The sequence below is a fragment of the Taudactylus pleione genome, unplaced genomic scaffold (assembly GCF_031769625.1).
Source record: "Taudactylus pleione unplaced genomic scaffold, aTauple2 ptg000040l, whole genome shotgun sequence".
Classification (NCBI taxonomy): Eukaryota; Metazoa; Chordata; class Amphibia; order Anura; family Myobatrachidae; genus Taudactylus; species Taudactylus pleione.
Window position 1 is genome coordinate 20576968 of NW_028284442.1, and position 23885 is coordinate 20600852.

The window sequence follows — 23885 nt, forward strand, 5'->3', positions numbered from 1 at the left end:
TTCTACAGCAGCAGAAAGAAATCCAGCACCACTTCTATAGGTCTGAAGCAGAACATCAGACGGAGAGATCAGGACAGCGCGCGCACACGCTTCCATCCCTCACAACGGTCTGATTTATAAGGATTGGCTTAAATATACGATCATAACGATTCTTATTGTGTTTTTATAGTAACATTCGAATTTAATTTGATAATATAACAAAAAATTTTATTTTGCTGATATGAACTAGACAAATAAATTGTTTTAATAAGAAATACAGTTTAATTTAGTTACATCATTACACTAAACAAGGGTTGATGAGACACACAAATTCTATGAATTTGCTCTATACTACATTATAAAAGGTTGAGCGCTAAGGTATTACCATAAATCACAGATCCACAGAGAGACTTGGCCAACCATTATAGAGGACATGCAAAGAACAGTGCCCTTTTATAAAGGAGATAATGTGTGTCAAAACTACCCACTTTGATTGTCAGTAGGACAAATATTTGTGTAGTTTCCATAGAAACAAACCAAGCACCTCAGTTCATACAAGACACTGCTCTGCCAAGTTAATGACCCTTATTGGAGGGAGTAGGGCCCTCAGGCAGTGGGGTCCACCGGGGGTTTCCCCTGTACACCTGTGGGCCAGTCCAACCCTGGGGGCACTGTATAAGATGCACTACTACAGGAAGCACTACATAATGGGCACTACTACAGGGAGCATTGCATAAGGGGCAGTACTACGTGGGTGTGACACAAGGTCATGCTCCTGCAAATGTCATACCAAAGGCGCGTGCACAAAAATGGTGCATGGCCATGTGACAGCTAGGCCACGCCCCATTTTTGCACGCATGTTGCTCAAACTTGACTACATATATTTTTTGGTTCTTTGTCTCTGACTGGTTGGCCATTCCTGATTTAGGCGTAGGGTTCAGTAGTTCAGCTTTTGAAAGGAGGCGGATTGAAAAAAGTTCTATAAAAAAGACGGCCCAAGCAGAGGATTTTCAAAGTTAAAATATGTAAATAAAAGCATGATTTGCTCTCATTATTATCAGAAAAATAAAGGTATAATTTGACTGGTTCTGTACATTTGCATTTAAGAAAGTCCTAGAATACAGTAATGTAAATAATGAGCAGATAATACAGTATGCAGTTGAAACAGTAATATGTAACGTTAGTGTATAACTGTTGTATAAAATAGTTAGACAACTAGTAAAAGTATCTTGATTTATAGAAAGCCACAGTTTATAGTAAAAACACAATATATCAATACAGTAATATCAAAGGAAAAAAAGTATAAAAGTAAAATAATAGTTAAATAATAAACAAGAAGCTGGAGGTAGGTTACATTAGTATAGCATGGTTACAAAAAAACAGTATTAGCCTATTGATATGGGGCTAAAAATGAAGTACCCATATGTACACTGCATGTACAGTAACTGGTTGACAGGATAGATAAGAAACGTGCAACAATGTCATACACAACATAAAATGGAATACACTCAGTGAGTGGGGGGGAGGAAAAAATAAATATTGTGTTCAAAAACAGTGTATGCAGTGCTCGAAGTGGTAATTTAGAGGTGGGGGTATGGAGATTGAATCTCCCCCCCCCCCCTATGGGCCCCTGCTTCCATATCATCCCATTGTACTTCTAACCCCCCCAAGCCCCCCCCTCACACTTCTCCCTGCCTGCTCCCCTCTCTCACACCCTGCCCTTACTGATTCCCTCTCTCTTTCACCCCCTATAATGGTTAGCCTGCCTCCCTCTGTCTGCCCCCTCTCTATTCCCTCTCTCACACCCTCCCCTAATTCTCTCTTACCTGCGCTGCTGGAGTGGAGCCACCGGGATCCTCGGGTATTCACTGCAGTTTATCTGGCGCCGCTGTGAGCCAATGAGAAGCTGCCATTTGGCAGCTTCTCATTGGCTGGCGGCTGCGAGCCCTGCGATTGGCTGGCGGCCGCGAGTCCCGTAATTGGCTGGCGGCTGCGAGCCTCGTGATTGGCTGGCAGCCGCCCGGTGAGTGGTGCTGACAGTGCAGCCGGGACCAGGTACTTTTTCCCGGCTACATGTCAGCGCCTCCACTGCCCCGATAGAGATGTGTCCCCTGCGGGACACATCTCTATACATTGCCGCTGCTGTTCCAGCGCTGGGATCCCATACTGGATCCCAGCGCTGGTGCATTCACTTCTGCATCTAAAATGAAGTGGGGCCGGGAAGTGGCGGTATGTCATACCGCCGTATACCGCCCCACTTCGACCACTGAGTGTATGAGCAGTAATATAGTTCCTTGTGAAAGGTCTGGCAGTGAACTGCTAAAGGATAGCCATTAACAGTAACACACACGGGTCTGTGAGGCTAATTCAGCTTTGCACGCTAGTGCAATGCTGAACGCAGATTCACGATTATAGGGGATCTGCGCGTGCGCAGAACCCGTGCAGCTTTGCAATTCCGTCCCAAGCTGAATCACAACCTATGTACTAATAATCGTGGTACAGCCGTGATTATTATATATTCAACTCGCAGGGGATATTTTAATTTTTAATGAAAATATCCCTGCTATGTACAAAGGGGAATTTGCAGGGACAGCGGTTGCGGTAACCCCGGCATAAAGGAGAAGTCTTTCACAGAAGTTAAATACTTCCCCAGTGGAAGCTGACACTGTGCATGCGCATAGTGTCTCCTCCCGAAGCCAGCCAGGGGCAGTGGTGGAGAGATCAAAAGGCCCCTAGAGCCTCCATAGGCTTACAGTAGTTTACACCATCTGAAAATGGTGTACACTACCGGGGCTAAACTGCGAAAAGCTTTGCTTTTTGGAGTTTGGTACATAGGGGTCAGATCGTAGTCCCCCTTGATAAAAATGGAGACTGCAATCTGCAGCGATGATTAGCACTTTGCCAGAGATTTCTGTGAAATCTACTGCATTGTGCTTTTAGTACATAGGAACAATACATAAAATTATGCAGAAACTGTGTTTTGGTTTTGGATCTGGATGTCTTTAAAAATTGATAAAAACAGCTAAAATCAGGTAATTTGGGCATGGTTTGGTTCCTACAGTATTATTGACCTATATAACATTAGTTTCCAATCATTTCCAGACAATTTTGACCACCTTACATTGCACAATGGGCCTGATTCAGAGCCGGACGCAATTAGTGCTCGCTCGTCCAGAAAATAGGGGTGGCTATTCAAATGAACCGTTCGCTCTTTGCGGTCTGTTCACGCCTCTAGGTCTGAACGAGCGAACAAAACTTGTGGTCGTTTTTTGGGAAACTACGCCCCCTGGCCGCTCGCATCCTACGTCATGTCCGCTATTTATTAGATTAATCAAGTACATCGACCAGGGTATGAACTGCTCGCTATTCTTGTGGTTGGTTTTTGCTACCACAATTTTGCGAGCAGTTCTGGCTATAAAATAACCCAGTGACGTGGTCAATGTCGCTGCTGTTTTAATTATGCACACCCATAAAACGCCCGTTTTGACCTTTAAGCACGCCTGCGTTCGGATCTCCACTCCCCGTTTTCAAGCACCTTCCCCTGTTACCACCCACATACGCCTCTTTCTGTCACTCAAATTATCAGGCATTTGCTATTTTGCGAGCACATGAATTTCGACCGCACTGACTGGTTCGCGCAGGCGTATAACGATACGAACGCATGCGCAGTTGGGCAAACATCGCTCGGAACGAACGAGCGGCCGCTTACGAGCGGCTCTGAATCAGGCCCAATATCTTTTCAGTTTTCACCCATATTGGCCAAAGGCTGCAGCAAACTGACTGGCTAATCTAAGCGACAGAGCAGCGGCACAAACACATGGCAGTTTAAAAAAGAATATAGCACATCTAGGAAACATAGTAGCACTGCAGTGGCATACAAGATGGCAGTTTAATGTAAACTATACAATGCTATAGAATGTTTTCATAAATCAAGCACTATTACAAAACAAGCATCTAAACTCCCAGTTAACTTAATTGATTAAATACTTGAATGACTACAAAATATAACTAGAAATAAAAAATTGATAAATGGAACAAACCATTAAAAAACAAGAATCCAAATGAGATTGAATCATTAATTGATTGATGTGTTAATAATTTCACCATAAAAAATTGGAGAAATGGAAAAGAAAACAAGCCTCCAAAATCCAAATAAGATTGATTCCTCAGGATTTAAGGCAGAGTAACAGCCTAGTCAAATTGAATAATTAATTAATAATAATTATATGATTTGATGATACTAGTCTGTATCTGCTGAGAAGCTGCAGGAAACGAGGCCTATACGTCTGGATGAGAAGCTGGTGATGGATGGCATTGCAAGATACAAAACAACATGAATGCCCCAGTAAAGTACAATAATATACAATACACTGCCTGTCAAACACAATATTGGCAAAACCCATAATGAAAAGTGATGCACGATAGAAATGTCCTTGGGCACTCCCACCTACCCTTATGTTGTATATTAAAAAGGACATACACAGTTTAACAAACCAAGCACAGGGACTGCCACTTTTGTGGCTTCAGTGCTTGGTTTGTTTGGGCCCCCACAAAACAAGCTACCAATGGGCTTAAGGTGGCTAACAGTGTTGTTATTCATGTCTACAGTTGGAAGATGTCATTATCATACTGGAATCGGTATGAAATACCGCCGGCCGCATGGTTCGATTCCTGGCAGAGGCAGCCTGACAGATGGACATATCCCAGCAGCGGCAGCCCGACAGCGCTGGAAATCCTGATCGTCCTCAGGTAAGTATATACTAACCTAACCCCCCTAACCCTAACCCTCCTTAGGGGTGCCTAACCCTAACCTCCCCCACAAGTGCCTAACCCTAAACCCCCCTGTAAGTGCCTTACCCTAACCCCCCCTTTCCCGCTGCCTAAACCTAAGTCCCCCGGGGAGGGGTGCCTAACCCTAACCTCCCCCACAAGTGCCTAACCCAAAACCCCCCTGTAAGTGCCTTACCCTAACCCCCCCTTTCCCGCTGCCTAAACCTAAGTCCCCCGGGGGGGGGTGCCTAACCCTAAGTCCCCCCCGGGGGTGCCTAACCATAGCCCTCCTTCCCTCTAGCCTAACCCAAACCCTCTCCGGGGGGTGCCTAACCCTAAGTCCCCCCCGTGTGCCCTAAACCTAACCCTCCCCCCCCGCGGCTGTCTGCTCGCGGCGCCCGGCATCTCTTCGATCGGGATGCCGGGCGCCTGTCTCCTGGCGTTGGGAAAATGACAGGCGGCTAGATATAGATGCCTGTCATTTAACCCACGCCGGGATAAAGCAGTCGGGAAGCCGGCTGTCGGGATCACGTCAGCCGGTTTCCCGATTGCATCCTATCATACTCATCCTCACCCTCAGTTTTTTTTTGAGTACACACTGAAGTACAAACTGGAGAGTGGGTAGCTTAAGTAAAGCAAAGCTAGTTTGTACAAAGAGCTCCAAATTCCTTTTTTCCTCCCAGTATTCAAAGGGACTGTGTGACATGCTAATTTGTACTTTGTCATTAAAATAATCCTTCACCATTCTATTGATGCTTACTGTATCAGAATGAGTCACAGTAGAGGTGTCAATAATTTTAGGCAATTCTTTTAAGTCTGACCAGATGTCATAATGGTCTTTTAATTTGGTGCGCTGAGTTGACTCATCCTCCTAACCAGTAGGCCTCTCTGGAAAGGTATATTCCTGGCAGCAGCATTTGCAAAAAAACTGAAGCAGGAGACGGTGTCGTCTTTGTGAGAATTATTTTGGGGTGCAGATGATGGGGGGACACCACTGCACACACAATCGCTTACACTGGAAGGATAACACACTATGCACATTTTTTTTTGCACTAATGTCTTTTAGACACAAACACTGGCAATTGTTTTCATGCACTTGGAGGAACAGGTCTTTGTGAGAATTGCTTTGGGGTGCTGATGATGGGAGGAGACCACCGCACACACCATTGCTTATACTGGAAGGATAACACCCTATGTACATTTTTTTGCACTAATGGCTTTGTTTTTTAGACACAGACAACACTGACATTTATTTTCATGCACTTGGAGGAACAGGCATTTGTAAGAATTTTAAAGAACTCTAAGGGGGCGATTCAATTGTTAGCACCGGCTGCTATCAGTGCTGGGCACCCAATAGAGCAATTCAATTGTGGCTATGTTAGGGCGCGAACAGCAGCCGCCGTCGACATTCACTCACACAATTTTTAAATTTTTTATCTTTTTCACGTTTTTCATTCCAACACTTTTTATACATTATTCTTTGCAGAGTTTATACACCTCATTTTTCTGCTTTCCAAATAGCTTAATTTCAACACATTTATTTCACTATCACATATTTATTCATTTTACACTTTCAGTCCCACAGCGAGTCTCCCCTACCCAGTCAGATGGTGCTGTTGTCCCAGGTTGTCAAGGAGACGCATGACGTCATCGAGGAGGGCCACATACGGGCATCCCCGGACTGGGGCGTCATCGTCTGGACGGGTGAGTGCAGCGTGGACACATGCACCTGTACACCAGTTTAAAGTATATAGGTAAGTCACTTTTTCTTATTCACTTTCATTGCACATACACATTGGTCCTGAAGACAAGGTCCGTGGAGACCTTGAAACGTCGACTGCTTCTGTGTATAACATGTCTATTTAATACACATCCATTTCTACACCTTTGGAGTGCCACTTAATTCTTTCTGTGGGGGGCCTAATTGGCTTCCTATAAGAGATACCTGGACTACATTACTACTCCAAGAAGCCACCCTATCCAAATGACCATTTCTTGCTAGTGCCAAACCACAATCTGCATATATAATTATATATATATATATATATATATATATATATATATATATATATATATACATATAAATAAAACTACTTTTCTTGCCACTGCTGCTAAACTATTTGCAGGCAGATTTTAAATATAATGCACAGTTTTGTTTACTTACTGCAGGGGTGGGGAACCTTTTTTCTGCCGAGGGCCATTTTGATATATATAACATTATTCGCAGGCCCGGTGCAGGCCACGCCCTCTCCATGTGATGTCACACGGAGGCAGGGCCACAATCGCCAGTGGTTACAGCAATGCCTGGGGCATCCTGAGGAGCTGTAAGGGCAGCGATGTGACCATCTGAAGCAGTCTAAGGACACTGCTGCATATATTCTGGCTGCAGAGTGCCATTATAGGCACCATGCTATCCAGATGAGGCTAGCAGAAAAAAGCTCCGAGGGCCAGACCAAATGATTCCGGGGGCCTTATATGGCCCCCGGGCCTGAGGTTCCCCATCCCTGACTTACTGACTCACAGTTAGAATCGGCTGGGCTGGGCTGGGCTTGGCAGGTCAGTGCGGGCTCCTGAGTCCTCCTGTGCTGTGTGTGTGCAGGCAAGGCAGACTGCTGCAGATGCCAGATGCCGGAGAGGGGGCGGGCCGCGGATGGGCTGTAGGCGGAGCCCTCAGTGGTGACTGATGCGCTCTGCAAAGGATTATGGGTGGAGCTGTTGTTGCTGGGCATGCGCAGCAGCTCCCACAGCGGCCATTTGTTTTGATTAGTTCAGTGAGCTGCCCGATCGGAGCTGAGTTCCAATCATGGCAGCCCGGCCATTAGCAGTTGAGCAGGGGTGAGTGAAGGAAGGGCGGGAACTGGCTGGGCGTCCTGGCGGCCCAATCCGCCCTTGGACAGTAGCAGATGAAATGTTGATGTTTACCAAGTTTCAGCGATTATTTACCATTGTGAATGCTTGTAAGTTGAACGTCGCACGCGTCGCAATTGCATTGCGATTATTAGGATCCATTTGCAAAGTGATTGTTATGTGGTCAGCATTTGGGGGCAGTAACGGGGGGGTTATTACGCAAACACAGGTCTGTCTGACTGTTTCAACGGCGTGCACAAATTTGCCATGGCGACTGTATTCACAGCATGAGACCTCTCTGCGCAAGAGGAGAGCTGCAGTGTTTGCAGCTTGTAAGACCTTCTGTACATGCGGTGTGACTGCTTGATGTGTGCTGCTGGCGCCAATGTTTACATTGGATGTATATGAGAAGTCAGCAGTGGGCGTCTTTATGTCAGCTGTGCTTTGGCAAACATTAGCATATTTTAGCAACTGCGATCCGTAAGCAATTGCAGTTGCGTTTGCATTTGCGTCCGGTGATGAATCAGGCCCACAGTAAGTAGTGGTCCTTCTCCTTTACTAAGTGTGGGGTTGCACAGAGGGCCTGATTCAGAGATGTATGCTAATCACACAGCCGCTGCATTTTTGTATTTTGGAAGATACAGCATCGGATCATCTATGTGAACATCGGTCACCTCAGGTTAACCCTCAGGTTACTCAGGATGACCGGGGAATCGGGGAATTCATGATGCTGAAGCTGCATCCAAGAATACAGCGACTGGCTTCAGCAAGCCCAGAAAATGGAGGCGATGCGCCTTAGTGTTCTGCCATGATGCATGTCACCGCCGTTGCACCACCCCCTAGTGGCTGCAGTCTGTCAATCAGGCCGCAGCACCCAGAGATCTTGCAGAACACGTGCTAATTATCACATACTGGAGAAAAAGAGGCACACACAGCACTTTACAGTTGACTACAGAGTTTTCAATATACGCTACTCTGAACAGTCCTGTACAGTCAGGTGCATAAATATTGGGACATTGACAGAACTTTCATATTTTGGCCTCTATTCACCACCACAATGGCTTTGAAATGAAACAAACAAGATGTGCTTTAACTGCAGACTTTCTTTTTAAGAATGTTCTATATGTGCCCCCCACTTTTTAAGGGGCCAAAATGGGACAAACTAAACAATCCTAAATCTAACTTTCACTTTATAATACTTTGTTGCAAATCCTTTGCAGGCAATTACAGCCTGAAGTCTGGAACGCATAGACATCACCAGACGCTGGGTTTCATCCCTGGTGATGCTCTGCCAGGCCTCTACTGCAAATGTCTCCAGTTCCTGCTTGTTCTTGGGGCATTTTCCCTTCAGTTTTGTCTTCATCAAGTGAAATTCATGCTCAATTGGATTCAGGTCAGGGGATTGACTTGGCCATTGCATAACATTCCACTTTTTAGCCTTAAAAAACTCTTTGGTTGCTTTTGCAGTATGCTTCGGGTCATTGTCCATCTGCACTGTGAAGCGCCGTCCAATGAGTTCTGAAGCAATTGACTGAATATGAGCATATAATATTGCCCGAAACACTTCAGAATTCATTCTGCTGCTTTTGTCAGCAGTCACATCATCAGTAAATACAAGGGAACCCATTCCATTGGCAGCCATATATGCCCACGTCATGACACTACCACCACCATGCTTCACTGATGAGGTGGTATGTTTTGGATCATGAGCAGTTCCTTTCCTTCTCCATACTCTTCTCTTCCCATCACTCTGGTACAAGTTGATCTTTGTCTCATCTGTCCATAGGATGTTGTTCCAGAACTGTAATGGCTTTTTTAGATGTTGTTTGGCAAACTCTAATCTGGTCTTCCTGTTTTTGAGGCTCACCAATGGTTTACATCTTGTTGTGAACCCTCTATATTCACTCTTGTGAAGTCTTCTCTTGATTGTTAACTTTGACACATATACACCTACCTCCTGGAGAGTGTTCTTGATTTGGCCAACTGTTGTGAAGGGGTTTTTCTTCACCAGGGAAATAATTCTTCTGTCATCCACCACAGTTGTTTTCCATGGTCTTCCTGGTCTTTTGGTGTTGCTGAGCTCTCAGGTGCGTTCTTTCTTTTTAAGAATGTTCCAAACAGTTGATTTGGCCACACCTAATGTTTTTGCTGTCTCTCTGATGGGTTTGTTTTGATTTTTCAGCCTAATGATGGCTTGCTTCACTGATAGTGACAGCTCTTTGGATCTCATATTGAGAGTCGACAGCAACTGATTCCAAATGCAAATGTCACACCTAGAATCAACTCCAGACCTTTTACCTGCTTAATTGATAATGAAATAACGAGGGAATAGCCCACACTTGTCCATGAAATAGCTTTTGAGTTGATAGTCCCATTACTTTTGGCCACTTAAAAAGTGGGAGGCACATATAGAAACCATTGTAATTCCTACACCGTTCACCTGATTTGGATGTAATTACCCTCAAATTAAATCTGAAAGTCTGTAGTTAAAGCACATCTTGTTTGTTTCATTTCAAAGCCATTGTGGTGGTGAATAGAGGCCAAAATATGAATATTCTGTCAATGTCCCAATATTTATGCACCTGACTGTATATACAGTATGTTTCAAGGTTTTGTTTTTTTTGCTAAAGCAGAAACAAAGTTTAAGAAAATGATTATTATTTTATGGCATCATAATGTTGATACAAACATTATGAAAAAAGCCATGGAGCTTGACAAGTTTTTTTTTATCTGTTAAGAGCAAAAGAGATGCAGTGTCTCATTCAGACCCGGTCGCAAGCGCTGAGCGCTCGCAACCGGGTCTATGTTTGCCCACTCTGCATGCGCATGTCGGAGCCAGCTCCGACGTGCGCATGCGCGAGACCCGGCTAGCGACAGGCGCTCCGTCGCTACGGGTCTCGCACCAAAGGGGGCGAGCTGTCGATTGTGATTGACAGCTCGCCCCATTTGGGAGGCGGGCAGGGGGGGTGGCCTGCCAAACGGAGGCGTTCCCGACGGAACCCTTGCCGTTTGGGGGCGGCCCCACTGACATCAGCAACGATGTCAGTGGGGAGCTTACTGCTTGATCAGAGCAGGAAGCTCTCTGGGGCTTGCGCTTGCCGAGTCCCAACCTTAGGGTCTTGTCGCAAGCCCCGATGGTCTTGACCATCGCGACCATCAACTTGGTCGGTTGCTAAGCTGTGGGTGGTAACCCACAGCTTAGCTAGCGACCAGGAGGCCGCACTTGAAAAGGTAAGCGGCCGCCCTCATTCAGAGCGAGCGGTCGCTTTTTGCGACCAACTCTGAATGAGGGCCACAGTCCCAAGATAAAAGATCCTATTTATCAAGAACAGCCTATTTGTGGAGATATGTAAGATTTTTTTATTACAAAATCCTTTGCTGTATAGGATAAAATTAATAAGGCAATTCTGGCTATGAAATCTTTAATTGTCGCAGGTAATAATAGGGCTTTTCACGCTTTTCGAGAGGAATACCTGGCCAGCAGGGTCTCAAAGCACTATTAGCGTATGTGTGCTATTGGGGTTCTGAGTATGATAAACAGAATCTATAATATATCGAAAGTTTACTATTCAGTCACAGCTAAAATTATTAAAACCAGAAGATTGTGCTTAAAGGACAGCAAGATTCTGTTATCAGTCCACCAGGACTCTGATTCAGTAAGGATCGCTATTGCAATTACGCATGCAGTCTCATTGCGAAGATATGCTAATGATTGCAACCGCAATGCCATATGCAGCCTAACACAGACATTAGGGTGCAGGAGCTGGGAACACACACATGGAGGTGAGGGTGCTGGGGACACAGACATTAGGGTGCAGAAGCTGGGAACACAGACATGTAGAGGAAGGTGCTGGGGACACAGACATGGAGAGGAAGGTGCTGGGAACACAGACATGGAGGTGAGGATACTGGAGACAGACATTAGGGTGCAGGAGCTGGGAACACAGACATGGAGGTGAGGGTGCTGGGAACACAGACATGGGGGTGAGGGTACTGGGGACAAAGACATTAGGGTGCAGGATCTGAGGACAAAGACATGGAGATGAGGGTGCTGGGAACACAGACATGGAGGTGAAGGTGCTAGGAACACAGACATGGAGGTGAGGATACTTGGGACACAGACATTAGGGTGCAGGAGCTGGGAATGGAGGTGAGGGTACTGGGGACACAGACATTAGGGTGCAGGAGCTGGGAACACAGACATGGAGAGGAAGGTGCTGGGGACACAGACATGGAGAGGAAGGTGCTGGGAACACAGACATGGAGGTGAAGGTGCTAGGAACACAGACATGGAGGTGAGGATACTTGGGACACAGACATTAGGGTGCAGGAGCTGGGAATGGAGGTGAGGGTACTGGGGACACAGACATTAGGGTGCAGGAGCTGGGAACACAGACATGGAGAGGAAGGTGCTGGGGACACAGACATGGAGAGGAAGGTGCTGGGAACACAGACATGGAGGTGAGGATACTGGAGACAGACATTAGGGTGCAGGAGCTGGGAACACAGACATGGAGGTGAGGGTGCTGGGAACACAGACATCGGGGTGAGGGTACTGGGGACAAAGACATTAGGGTGCAGGATCTGAGGACAAAGACATGGAGATGAGGGTGCTGGGAACACAGACATGGAGGTGAAGGTGCTAGGAACACAGACATGGAGGTGAGGATACTGGGGACACAGACATTAGGGTGCAGGAGCTGGGAATGGAGGTGAGGGTACTGGGGACACAGACATGGAGGTGAGGGTACTGGGGACACAGACATGGAGGTGAGGGTGCTGGGAACACAGACATGGAGGTGAGGGTGCTGGGAACACAGACATGGAGGTGAGGATACTGGGGACACAGACATGGAGGTGAGGGTGCTGGGGACAGACATTAGGGTGCAGGAGCTGGGAACACAGACATGGAGGTGAGGGTGCTGGGGACAGACATTAGGGTGCAGGAGCTGGGGACACAGACATGGAGGTGAGGGTGCTGGAGACAGACATTAGGGTGCAGGAGCTGGAAATACAGACATGGAGATGAGGGTACTAGGAACACAGACATGGAGGTGAGGGTACTAGGAACACAGACATGGAGGTGAGGGTACTAGGAACACAGACATGGAGGTGAGGGTGCTGGGAACACAGACATTAGGGTGCAGGAGCTGGAAACATAGACATGGAGGTCAGGGTGCTGGGGACACAGACATGGAGGTGAGGGTGCTGGGGACACAGACATTAGGGTGCAGGAGCTGGGAACACAGACATGGAGAGGATGTTGCAGGGGACACAGACATGGAGGTGAGGATACTGGAGACAGACATTAGGGTGCAGGAGCTGGGAACACAGACATGGAGGTGAGGGTGCTGGGAACACAGACATGGAGGTGAGGATACTGGAGACAGACATTAGGGTGCAGGAGCTGGGAACACAGACATGGAGGTGAGGGTGCTGGGAACACAGACATCGGGGTGAGGGTACTGGGGACAAAGACATTAGGGTGCAGGATCTGAGGACAAAGACATGGAGATGAGGGTGCTGGGAACACAGACATGGAGGTGAAGGTGCTAGGAACACAGACATGGAGGTGAGGATACTGGGGACACAGACATTAGGGTGCAGGAGCTGGGAATGGAGGTGAGGGTACTGGGGACACAGACATGGAGGTGAGGGTGCTGGGAACACAGACATGGAGGTGAGGGTGCTGGGAACACAGACATGGAGGTGAAGGAGCTGGGAACACAGACATGGAGGTGAGGGTGCTGGGGACAGACATTAGGGTGCAGGAGCTGGGGACACAGACATGGAGGTGAGGGTGCTGGAGACAGACATTAGGGTGCAGGAGCTGGAAATACAGACATGGAGATGAGGGTACTAGGAACACAGACATGGAGGTGAGGGTACTAGGAACACAGACATGGAGGTGAGGGTACTAGGAACACAGACATGGAGGTGAGGGTGCTGGGAACACAGACATTAGGGTGCAGGAGCTGGAAACATAGACATGGAGGTGAGGATACTGGGGACACAGACATGGAGGTGAGGGTGCTGGGGACAGACATTAGGGTGCAGGAGCTGGGGACACAGACATGGAGGTGAGGGTGCTGGAGACAGACATTAGGGTGCAGGAGCTGGAAATACAGACATGGAGATGAGGGTACTAGGAACACAGACATGGAGGTGAGGGTACTAGGAACACAGACATGGAGGTGAGGGTACTAGGAACACAGACATGGAGGTGAGGGTACTAGGAACACAGACATGGAGGTGAGGGTGCTGGGAACACAGACATTAGGGTGCAGGAGCTGGAAACATAGACATGGAGGTGAGGGTGCTGGGGACACAGACATGGAGGTGAGGTTGCTGGGGACACAGACATTAGGGTGCAGGAGCTGGGAACACAGACATGGAGAGGAAGTTGCTGGGGACACAGACATGGAGGTGAGGATACTGGAGACAGACATTAGGGTGCAGGAGCTGGGAACACAGACATGGAGGTGAGGGTGCTGGGAACACAGACATGGAGGTGAGGATACTGGAGACAGACATTAGGGTGCAGGAGCTGGGAACACAGACATGGAGGTGAGGGTGCTGGGAACACAGACATCGGGGTGAGGGTACTGGGGACAAAGACATTAGGGTGCAGGATCTGAGGACAAAGACATGGAGATGAGGGTGCTGGGAACACAGACATGGAGGTGAAGGTGCTAGGAACACAGACATGGAGGTGAGGATACTGGGGACACAGACATTAGGGTGCAGGAGCTGGGAATGGAGGTGAGGGTACTGGGGACACAGACATGGAGGTGAGGGTGCTGGGAACACAGACATGGAGGTGAAGGAGCTGGGAACACAGACATGGAGGTGAAGGAGCTGGGAACACAGACATGGAGGTGAGGGTGCTGGGGACAGACATTAGGGTGCAGGAGCTGGGGACACAGACATGGAGGTGAGGGTGCTGGAGACAGACATTAGGGTGCAGGAGCTGGAAATACAGACATGGAGATGAGGGTACTAGGAACACAGACATGGAGGTGAGGGTACTAGGAACACAGACATGGAGGTGAGGGTGCTGGGAACACAGACATTAGGGTGCAGGAGCTGGAAACATAGACATGGAGGTGAGGGTGCTGGGGAGACAGACATGGAGGTGAGGGTGCTGGGGACACAGACATTAGGGTGCAGGAGCTGGGAACACAGACATGGAGAGGAAGTTGCTGGGGACACAGACATGGAGGTGAGGATACTGGAGACAGACATTAGGGTGCAGGAGCTGGGAACACAGACATGGAGGTGAGGGTGCTGGGAACACAGACATGGAGGTGAGGATACTGGAGACAGACATTAGGGTGCAGGAGCTGGGAACACAGACATGAAGGTGAGGGTGCTGGGAACACAGACATGGGGGTGAGGGTACTGGGGACAAAGACATTAGGGTGCAGGATCTGAGGACAAAGACATGGAGATGAGGGTGCTGGGAACACAGACAGGGAGGTGAAGGTGCTAGGAACACAGACATGGAGGTGAGGATACTGGGGACACAGACATTAGGGTGCAGGAGCTGGCAATGGAGGTGAGGGTACTGGGGACACAGACATGGAGGTGAGGGTGCTGGGAACACAGACATGGAGGTGAAGGTGCTGGGAACAGACATGGAGGTGAGGATACTGGGGACACAGATATGGAGGTGAGGGTGCTGGGGACAGACATTAGGGTGCAGGAGCTGGGGACACAGACATGGAGGTGAGGGTGCTGGAGACACAGATATGGAGGTGAGGGTGCTGGGGACAGACATTAGGGTGCAGGAGCTGGAAATACAGACAGGGAGGTGAGGGTACTAGGAACACAGACATGGAGGTGAGGGTACTAGGAACACAGACATGGAGGTGAGGGTACTAGGAACACAGACATGGAGGTGAGGGTGCTGGGAACACAGACATGGAGGTGAGGGTGCTGGGGACACAGACATTAGGGTGCAGGAGCTGGAAACATAGACATGGAGGTGAGGGTGCTGGGGACACAGACATGGAGGTGAGGATGCTGGTGATACAGACATTAGGGTGCAGGCAGGGGCATATCTATAATGGGTGCAGGGTGTGTGATGCACATGGGCCCCCACACCACAAACCCTGCACCCATATTTTCGAATACGTACCTTTGCGAAGTCCCACATCGGCTGTCGCAGCCCTGCATAATACGCTTGGAAAATGGCCGCCGCTGCCATTTTTCTGGCGTTTTGCGCATGCACAGACTGTTGCCCAGAATCTACTGCTGTCGTCTGTCCGCTGCCTACCGCCAGGGAGAGAGGAGGGGGCCCTGGGCAGGGAATACACACGGGCACCCTCCTCTCTTAATACGCCCCTGGGTGCAGGAACTGGTAATACAGTCATGAAGGTGCTGGGATACACCCCTCCTTGGAAGACCATACCCTTTAAAGAATGATGGGGGGGCACCAATGATCTGTCTGGCACAGGGCACCAAAACATCTAGTTACGGCTCTGCTTGTTACTATATGGAATGCTTAGTAGGCAGTGTTGCATAATTATCAGAAAAACTGCGCATTACAATAAGTCTATTCTAATTATAAAACCACATAACTACAGGAAACGTTACTAAATTAAAAATATGCATTACTGAGTTTATTTTAGATTTTGCAGCAAATTTGTAAATTTATTTAACTCGTAAAATATGATTTGCAGACCCTCCAATATAACCCTTTCCACCAGGTGCAAATGCTCTGCTAAGTTATGATTGCCCTCACCTGTGTTGAAATAAGTTCCTCATCAATTAGCTAGTTCAACACAGGTGATGACAGGCATCAATTAAGAGGGAAGACCAGGAGAAGAGCATTTGTACCTGATGGAAGGGGTCATGTTGGAGGGTCTGGTTTTTACAGCGTTAATTAACATAACTTAATACTTAAGATTTAAAAAATGGCGCCTACCCATGCAGTATCCGGAAATTCATGGTGCAGCTATAGCTGTACTACATAGAGAACAGCAGCAGGGCGCGCTGTGAGGCCTAATGTACGCAGGAGGCTGTCATACCTCCCATCGCTAGAGGGCGCTGTTTCCCCGCGCTCTCCCCTATTTCCGGCAGTCGTTTCCTGCTCGCTCCGGCGGTGTGTGCAGTCAGTGCGCTCCGGGGAGCAATATTTTTGTAATCAGGGTGCAGTTGGTCTGTAGATCAGCGGCGGCCTCCTGGCATCATGGTGAGTATCAGTGCAGGCAGCGGAAGGGAGGTATCTGCATGCGCGGCCAAGGAGGGGAGGGAGGCGGCGTGTGGTACACGTGCACTCACAGCATGGAGGGAGATGGGACTGCTCACAATGGCCGCTCACCGTCACCCTGTATCTGCGGGCGGCACGGTGCTGTGCACACATTCTCTGCCTACTGATTGGTAAATGGGGATACATGCTGTGCTCCGATCTGTAGGTGTTATGGGTGCTGCTCTGTAGCGGATGTTACTACACCATAGTAGTGCCTTGTCTACGCAGCGGCCTCATGCATGTATAAGGGGACCTATGTATCCAGGTTTTTTCCCAGAAAGTTTCTGCATAATGCTATGAGTTGCTCTGTACTAATGGCACAATGCAGGAGATGTCACAGAAATCTCCAGCACAGTCCTAATTAATACCTCCTTTTACACCGACTTAAAAATCCCGAGTTGATGCATGTGAACGCGCATCAACCCAGTTTTTTGTCGGTGTAAACCAATCAACCTAGATCCGGTGACCCGGGGATCCGGCTGGCATGCAGGGTTGAGCACAGGTCATTCCTGTGTCACTCTGCTGTGTAAACGGTGTGACCCAGGTCACGATGTCCTGGGTCACACTGCATGCTGCCTGATTGGCTGGCATCAGTGGCGTTTGGAGATGACATCTCCAAGCGTCCACTGCCGGGCCAACCAGAACGGAGCTGTGCACCTCACCCGCCCTCCGGACCGCTTTGGAGTAAGGCAAGGGGGTTGGGGAGGTAGGTTAAGAAGCGCTGCTCACCTGAGCCAGTGTGAAAGGTGTGCCTGGGTTGTCGTCGCAGTGTAAAAGGTGGTCTGATCTGGGTTGAAAATGTGTTCCAAATTCTGGGTCAGACCCTGGACTTTGGTGTAAAAGGGGTATAACACTGCAGATTGCAGTCCTTATTATTCTAAATAGGGACTTTGATCTCAGCCCTATGTACCAAACTCCAAAAAAAAAAAAAGCTTTTAGGAGTTTGACCCTGGTAATTTACATCTTCAGATGGTGCAAACTGCTTTAAGCCTATGGAGGCTCCAGGAGCAGGAGAGAGACCTGCTATTTCCTATGTGGCTAAAGGACCTCTGACGTATCCACCACATGACCGCTGCAGGAGGCTGGACCGCTTCTGTGTTACACTAGGGCATAGAGGGGGAGTAAATATTTGTGGCGAGCGGACACTTTTGGTCCCCTGTTAGCATCCCCGCCCCTCCCCCTTTCAGGCTGGGTCACCTGGGTGTGACGTCATAGGTCCATCAGCGCTGTATAGTCTAGACCTAACCCTTTGCTATGTCTCCCGCAGCCTCCAGCCAGTGATGGTGCCTGAAACTGTGCGAATGTGCAGTGTCCGCTTTCCCCGGAGTAGTACTTCTCCGAAGTGCCGAGGATATAACTCGCAGGGACAGTGGTTACTGCAACTGCTGTTCCTCTACGTACAGTGTTTTCAGTGAAATCTCCTGCATTTGGTTTTTGATATACAAAATAATGTAGACATTGTAGGTTATGCATAGTTTACTGAGAACTGGCTTGATAAATATGCTCCTAAATGAGGACTGTCCTGCAGTTGCTCTTTATTCAAATGCAGGATATATTGGCTGCAAGACCTACTCATGCTTGCTGCTCTGTAATTGCAATGTAGGAGAGCTGTGATGTATGAGTTTGGGAGATTCTATAAAAAATGTTGTTTTGGCCAAACAGGACAAACCTTTTATGTATTTGATACTTGTAATCTCAAAAAAAAAAAAACAATTGCATTAATCTGTTTTCTTCCTAGAGCTTGCCATTAAACCCCAAACCTTTCCTTAATGGCCTCACTGGTAAACCAGTAATGGTAAAACTGAAGTGGGGTATGGAATATAAGGGTTACCTGGTCTCTGTGGATGGATACATGAACATGCAGGTAAGATGCTTCCTAGTGTATGATATAGTCTGTTATATACTAACCATTTATTTAGCAACCATAAGACAGTGGTGAGCTTTTATTTACATCAAATGTAGCTGGTCTCATAAGGATTTTATTATTTGTCTTGAGATATGTCATGCACTATCATGGATCTACAAATCTGATGTGTAGCCTTGACCTTAGATCAATTCACAATATATGGATTTTTTTTTAATATATAACTTGTGGTTTTTCAAATTGTGTGTGTATATAAGAAAAAACATTCTGAATCAATACAAATGCTTTCATATTAAGGGGTCTATTAATAATCGCGGTACTGTCGTGGGGACTTGCAGGGACAGCGGTTGCGGTAACTGATGTCCCTGTGAGTTATATCCATGGCATTTAGGAGGTGTTTCACAGAAGTGAGACTTCCCCGGGGGAAGCTGACGGTGCGCACAGCGTCTGCTTCCAGAGCTGACTGGGGGCTGCGGGGGAGAGATCGAAAGATCTTTTGCCCCTGTAGACCCCATCGGCATAAGGTAGTTTACGCCATCTTAAGATGGCATAAACTACTGGTGCTAAACTCCGAAAAGCTTTGCTTTTTTTTTTCAGAGTTTAGTCCATCAGGGTCAGATCGTCGTCACCATTGAAGATAATGGAGACTGCGGTCTGCAGCGCTAATTACTACTTTGCCGGAGATTTCTGTGAAATCTCCTGCATTGTGCCATTGATACATAGGAACGATGCATAAAATTATGCAGAAATTACAGTTTCTGCATAATTTTATGTAAAAAAAAAAAAAAAAAACAGCTTGATACATAGGCCCTTAAATGGTTTATTCTATTTGTTTTTTTTTCTCAATCAGCTACTGTCATTTATCAAACAGCCTGTAAAATATAAGTTAGAGGCCGATTGGTTAGTTCTTTATCTTTGTTTCATCTCTCTCCAAGCTTTGATAAATGACCCCATAAAAGTCCAGTTACGGGGCCTATGTACTAATAGTGTAAGTGCCGCAATAATCAAGGTACCGTTTCACAGCGGATATTTTTGATTAATATATTCCCACACTATGGGAAACTCGCAGGGACAGCCCTACAAGTTATAACATGGCATTAGTTAGAATTTTTCCATATTTGTGAAAAACTTTTACTGGGGAAGCTGACACTGCACATGTGAACAGTGTCCTCTTCCGAAGCCGGCCCTAGGCTGCGGGGGAGAGAGATCGGAGGATCTCTCTCCAGCTCATAAGCCTCTACAGGCTTAAAGCAATTTATGCCATCTAAAGAAGGTGTAAACTAATGGGGCCATACTTTGAAAAGCTTTGCTTTTTGGAGTTTTGTACATAGGACTGAGATCGTATTAATTAGCACTCAGATATTTCTGTCAAATCTTCTGCATTGTGCTATTGGTACATGGCAACGGTTCATATAATTATGCAGAAACTGGAAAATAAAGCTTGATACATAGGCCCCTAAGAGATATATGTAAAGGGAGGGATTCTGTATCTTAGGGGCCTATGCATCAATCTGTTTGTTGCAGAAACTGCAGTTTCTGCATAGTTTTATGTATTTAGCTGCATACACACACAACTATTTTATATACGATTTTATGTCAGATTTTTTAAAGTGTAATGAACGATTTTTTTGAACTACAAACTATTTTTGCATATTCCCTTAATGAAAATCGTTCACTTGGTCAGTCTGACTGAACTACAAACGTGAACGCGCATGAACGATAATCGGTAATCGTTTTAACTCAGTGAACGATTTTTTCAACGATAATATCGTTAACGGTAATCGTTCAAAAAATCGTTGTGTGTATGCACTTTTTCTCATATGTCATAAAAGCACAATGCATGATATTTCATAGAAATCTATGGGGATATAACCCTCAGGGACATCAGTTACCGCAACCGCTGTCCCTGCGTGTTCCCTTGGTACATAGCGGGGATATTTTCATTATAAATGAAAGTATTCCTGGCGAGACGGATACATAATTGCGGCAGTGCCCCTTAGTCAGATCTTCCCAATACTTTCTCTCTTTACCTATAGTAGAACTGGAAGTGTGTGTGTATAAAATTATTCAAAAATCATTCCCTTTGCCATCGATGCTCTGGCTAACCTGTATTTGCTATAAGTTTACTAGTTCTGCTATATGTAATGCCCAGTGCCAGTCATTTTTAGGGGTCAATTCAGTTAGTAGCAAGTTGTGTCCTGCGAGCCATTTTCATGCAACTGAATTTCAAACTCTCAATCAATTATCCCAGCAAATAGTTTTTTTTTCTACACACCCCCTGGCAAGTGAAAAGGCAGGGAAAATCTTTATATCCTGTTAGAAATCTTGGCATACAGTGCAGAACCCCTGATACACCCCTCCCAATGAATAAGAAAATACTTGGAAGGTTCTAAATAGCATAATTTAGTCAATAGTCAAGATGGGATGTACTAATCCCGGCGCTTGGAATCCCGACAGCAGTCAGAATCCCGAAGGTAAGTATTAGGGTTGGGGAGGGGGGGGTTAGGCTGCGGTAAAGGTGGATAATGGGGAGGGTTAGGACACTTGCCTAATTGGGTTGGGACTCTGACTGTCGGGATGCCACGGTCAGTATTCTGACCTTCGGGATCCAGCTGCTATGGAACTACACATACCAGCATTTCCTGACTGGTTTTCATGTCCTAATTGCAAAACTTGCAGGACATGCTGGGATGTCTAGTTACACAGCAGCTGGATGGCCACACCCCTACTGTAAAGACCTCAATTTGCTGAAAACATTTGCCTATAATTTTTCAACCATTTACTAACTAAACCTACAAATAAACAATTAGATACCTTTTAAAAACCTCCAGTACATTCCTTATGGCCACTGACAGCCTTCTACTGTCCTGTCATTTTTTTTTTTTACCACTTATTTTGGGGTATAGGGTTTCAGATTTTTTTTTTTCACGTACTTCTGCCAGGTTGTGTTCTGTAGAAGAGGCGCAAACTTTGGAGCGACTCCTCAATATCGCCATTTAGAATTAATTCTCGCATTTCGCATGCGCACATTGCCGCGATGTATGAGTTTTATGATGCACGTAAACTCGCATCTAATTGAATTGACCCTCTTATTCTCACACTAGTCAGACACCTTGGGTTTGAAGAACAATTGCCACTGTTACATTCTAAAATAGCTGATAGAGAACACTATCTTGCCCTAATCTATATAACAAATAAAATTTAGCAAACATCATTATTTTTGCAAATGTGTGGTGTTAGTTTCCCAGTAGGAGTCTTTAAAAAATGTGAGACTCCACTGATACCTCACAGGGACAGGGGCTATCGCTACTATTCTCCCTGTGGGTTACATATAGTACATAGCGGGGATAATCATGTAAAATTATCCAAGCTGTGATGTACAATGAGAATAATTGCGGCACTTCAGTGTTTTTTTTGTTTTGTTTTTTTTTATTTATTTTTTTTAAATACATATGCTCTTAAATGTTGTGCTTTAAAAAAAAAAAACTGAATTATAAATGAAGCATCGGTAAGCGGTGAGTTCCATCTCGTCTGTATTTCTCTTTGTAGTGCACATATCTGACTTTTTTTTTTTTTTTTTTCTTCTCTGTTCTAGCTTGCAAATACAGAAGAATATGTAGATGGTGCATTGTCTGGACACCTTGGAGAAGTTTTAATACGGTAAGTTTATGGCATATTCGGCTTCTTGTATAATGTGAGAATTATATATAATTTTTTCTTCTCCCGTATAGCCTTTAAGTTTTATTTTGCTTAGAAAAATCAAACTCTTTAAGTTAAATAGATTGTATTTTATATGCAAAAAGGTCAGTTGGCATTCTTGTGTCTTACCTCTGTTACGGTTGCCTAGCTAGTAAGTGCTGATAAGAATATATTGTTGGTGGTGAGTAAACCCTTTGAAAATACAATTTCTGTGAATGAGGTTTGTTTTTTTTTTTTTTTTTTTTTGCCCATTCATTGATTTGCATAAAAGAGGATCATTTGCCTGCATGTAACAATTTTTTTATCTTTGTGCAGATGTAACAATGTGTTATATATACGTGGTGTAGAAGAGGAAGAAGAAGATGGCGAGATGAGAGAATAAACTACAAATTATTTTCGTATGGCCTTTTTTATTATTTGGTTTGTTGGACATGTTTGGTTTGTGTTAACAATAAACAATGTTATGTTTTTTTACATTAAGAGCCGTTTGTCAGACTAACAATAAAATGGTAAAGAACTCTACTGTATCCCTTTCGCATATGGCCATTGGAGCATCACACAAATACCTGCTCGCATCCAAGTAAAGACATACCATTGCTCCTTTTGTATCTTTGCACACTGCTCGTCAACATCCTTTTCCTTTATACCTTGTAGTTGGTGGCTCTGAGAGCTTAATTCCTGCCTAGAGAAAGTAGTTGTATACATTTTTATTGCTGTAATATGGTAAATACTGATCTGATCTTGTGGTATATTTTGGATATTTTAATAGTTATGATTGTTCTCTATAGCATTGGTTTTGAACGTCAAAATTGGAAGGTCTAAAAAATTTTCCTCTAGGAAATAGATATCTGTCAGCTGTCACTCTGTTCCTGTCTTAGTGAATCTGCTTGTCCTGGGGAAAATAAGACCCTATGGATTTGGGCTTGAAAGGTTTTTTTCACTGGATTAAAAATTAATTTGGCAGCAATGAAACTCTATGGAGGGAACCTCTTTTTACCTGGTGTCGCGTGTGGAGAAAATTACTATTTGGTGATTAGTGCTTAGGAAGTGTCATGTGGCTTAATGTGTGATAGCTGTGCTCTCCAGCTAGACATGGCCATTGCATACTGCAGACCAGGAGTATTCAACATGCAGTCCTGCTATCCTGCTGTTGTGGAACTACACATTCCAGCATGCCCTGCCACAGTTTTAGCATACCCTAACCTGTGGCAGGGCATACTGGGATCTGTGTTTCCACAGCACTGGAAGGCCGCATGGTGAATACCCCTGCTTTAGACTAATCTGTTAGCACAAGGCCCTTAGATTGGAAGGTGTTCTTGTAATTTTTATGTTTAACATCAATTCCATTCACATGAGTAAATTTTGTCTCCCATGTCATTAGGAGAAATACAGGCAGCAAAAGTTTAGTGGAAACATATTTCATGTAATGCACTTGGGGCAATCTAATTAGGTGCGTTATTATTTAAAGTAACC

At 45.9% G+C, this 23885-nt stretch overlaps 2 protein-coding genes across 2 annotated transcripts in view; one reads left to right on the forward strand and one right to left on the reverse strand.

The window, feature by feature from the left end:
• Nucleotides 1-16665, reverse strand: part of NTN4 (netrin 4) — a 212618-nt gene extending 195953 nt beyond the window's left edge. The window contains exon 1 of the mRNA XM_088454585.1: nt 16526-16665. Within this exon, the coding sequence (XP_088310711.1) occupies nt 16526-16529 (4 nt within the window). The 5' untranslated portion in view covers nt 16530-16665. The remainder of the gene's footprint in view (nt 1-16525) is intronic.
• Nucleotides 16581-22886, forward strand: SNRPF (small nuclear ribonucleoprotein polypeptide F). The gene is made up of 4 exons (XM_088454590.1): nt 16581-16792; nt 18588-18713; nt 22309-22373; nt 22728-22886. Exons 1-4 carry the CDS (start codon nt 16790-16792, stop codon nt 22792-22794), a joined length of 261 nt encoding a protein of 86 aa, XP_088310716.1. The 5' UTR covers nt 16581-16789; the 3' UTR covers nt 22795-22886.
• Nucleotides 22887-23885: the final 999 nt, after the last annotated feature.

Bases quoted from the DNA above. Each gene is read 5' to 3' on its own strand.
- SNRPF (XM_088454590.1), top strand. The intron at 18,714-22,308 runs GTAAGATGCTTC...TCTCTGTTCTAG, and splicing joins ATGGATACATGAACATGCAG to CTTGCAAATACAGAAGAATA. The intron at 22,374-22,727 runs GTAAGTTTATGG...ATCTTTGTGCAG, and splicing joins CTTGGAGAAGTTTTAATACG to ATGTAACAATGTGTTATATA.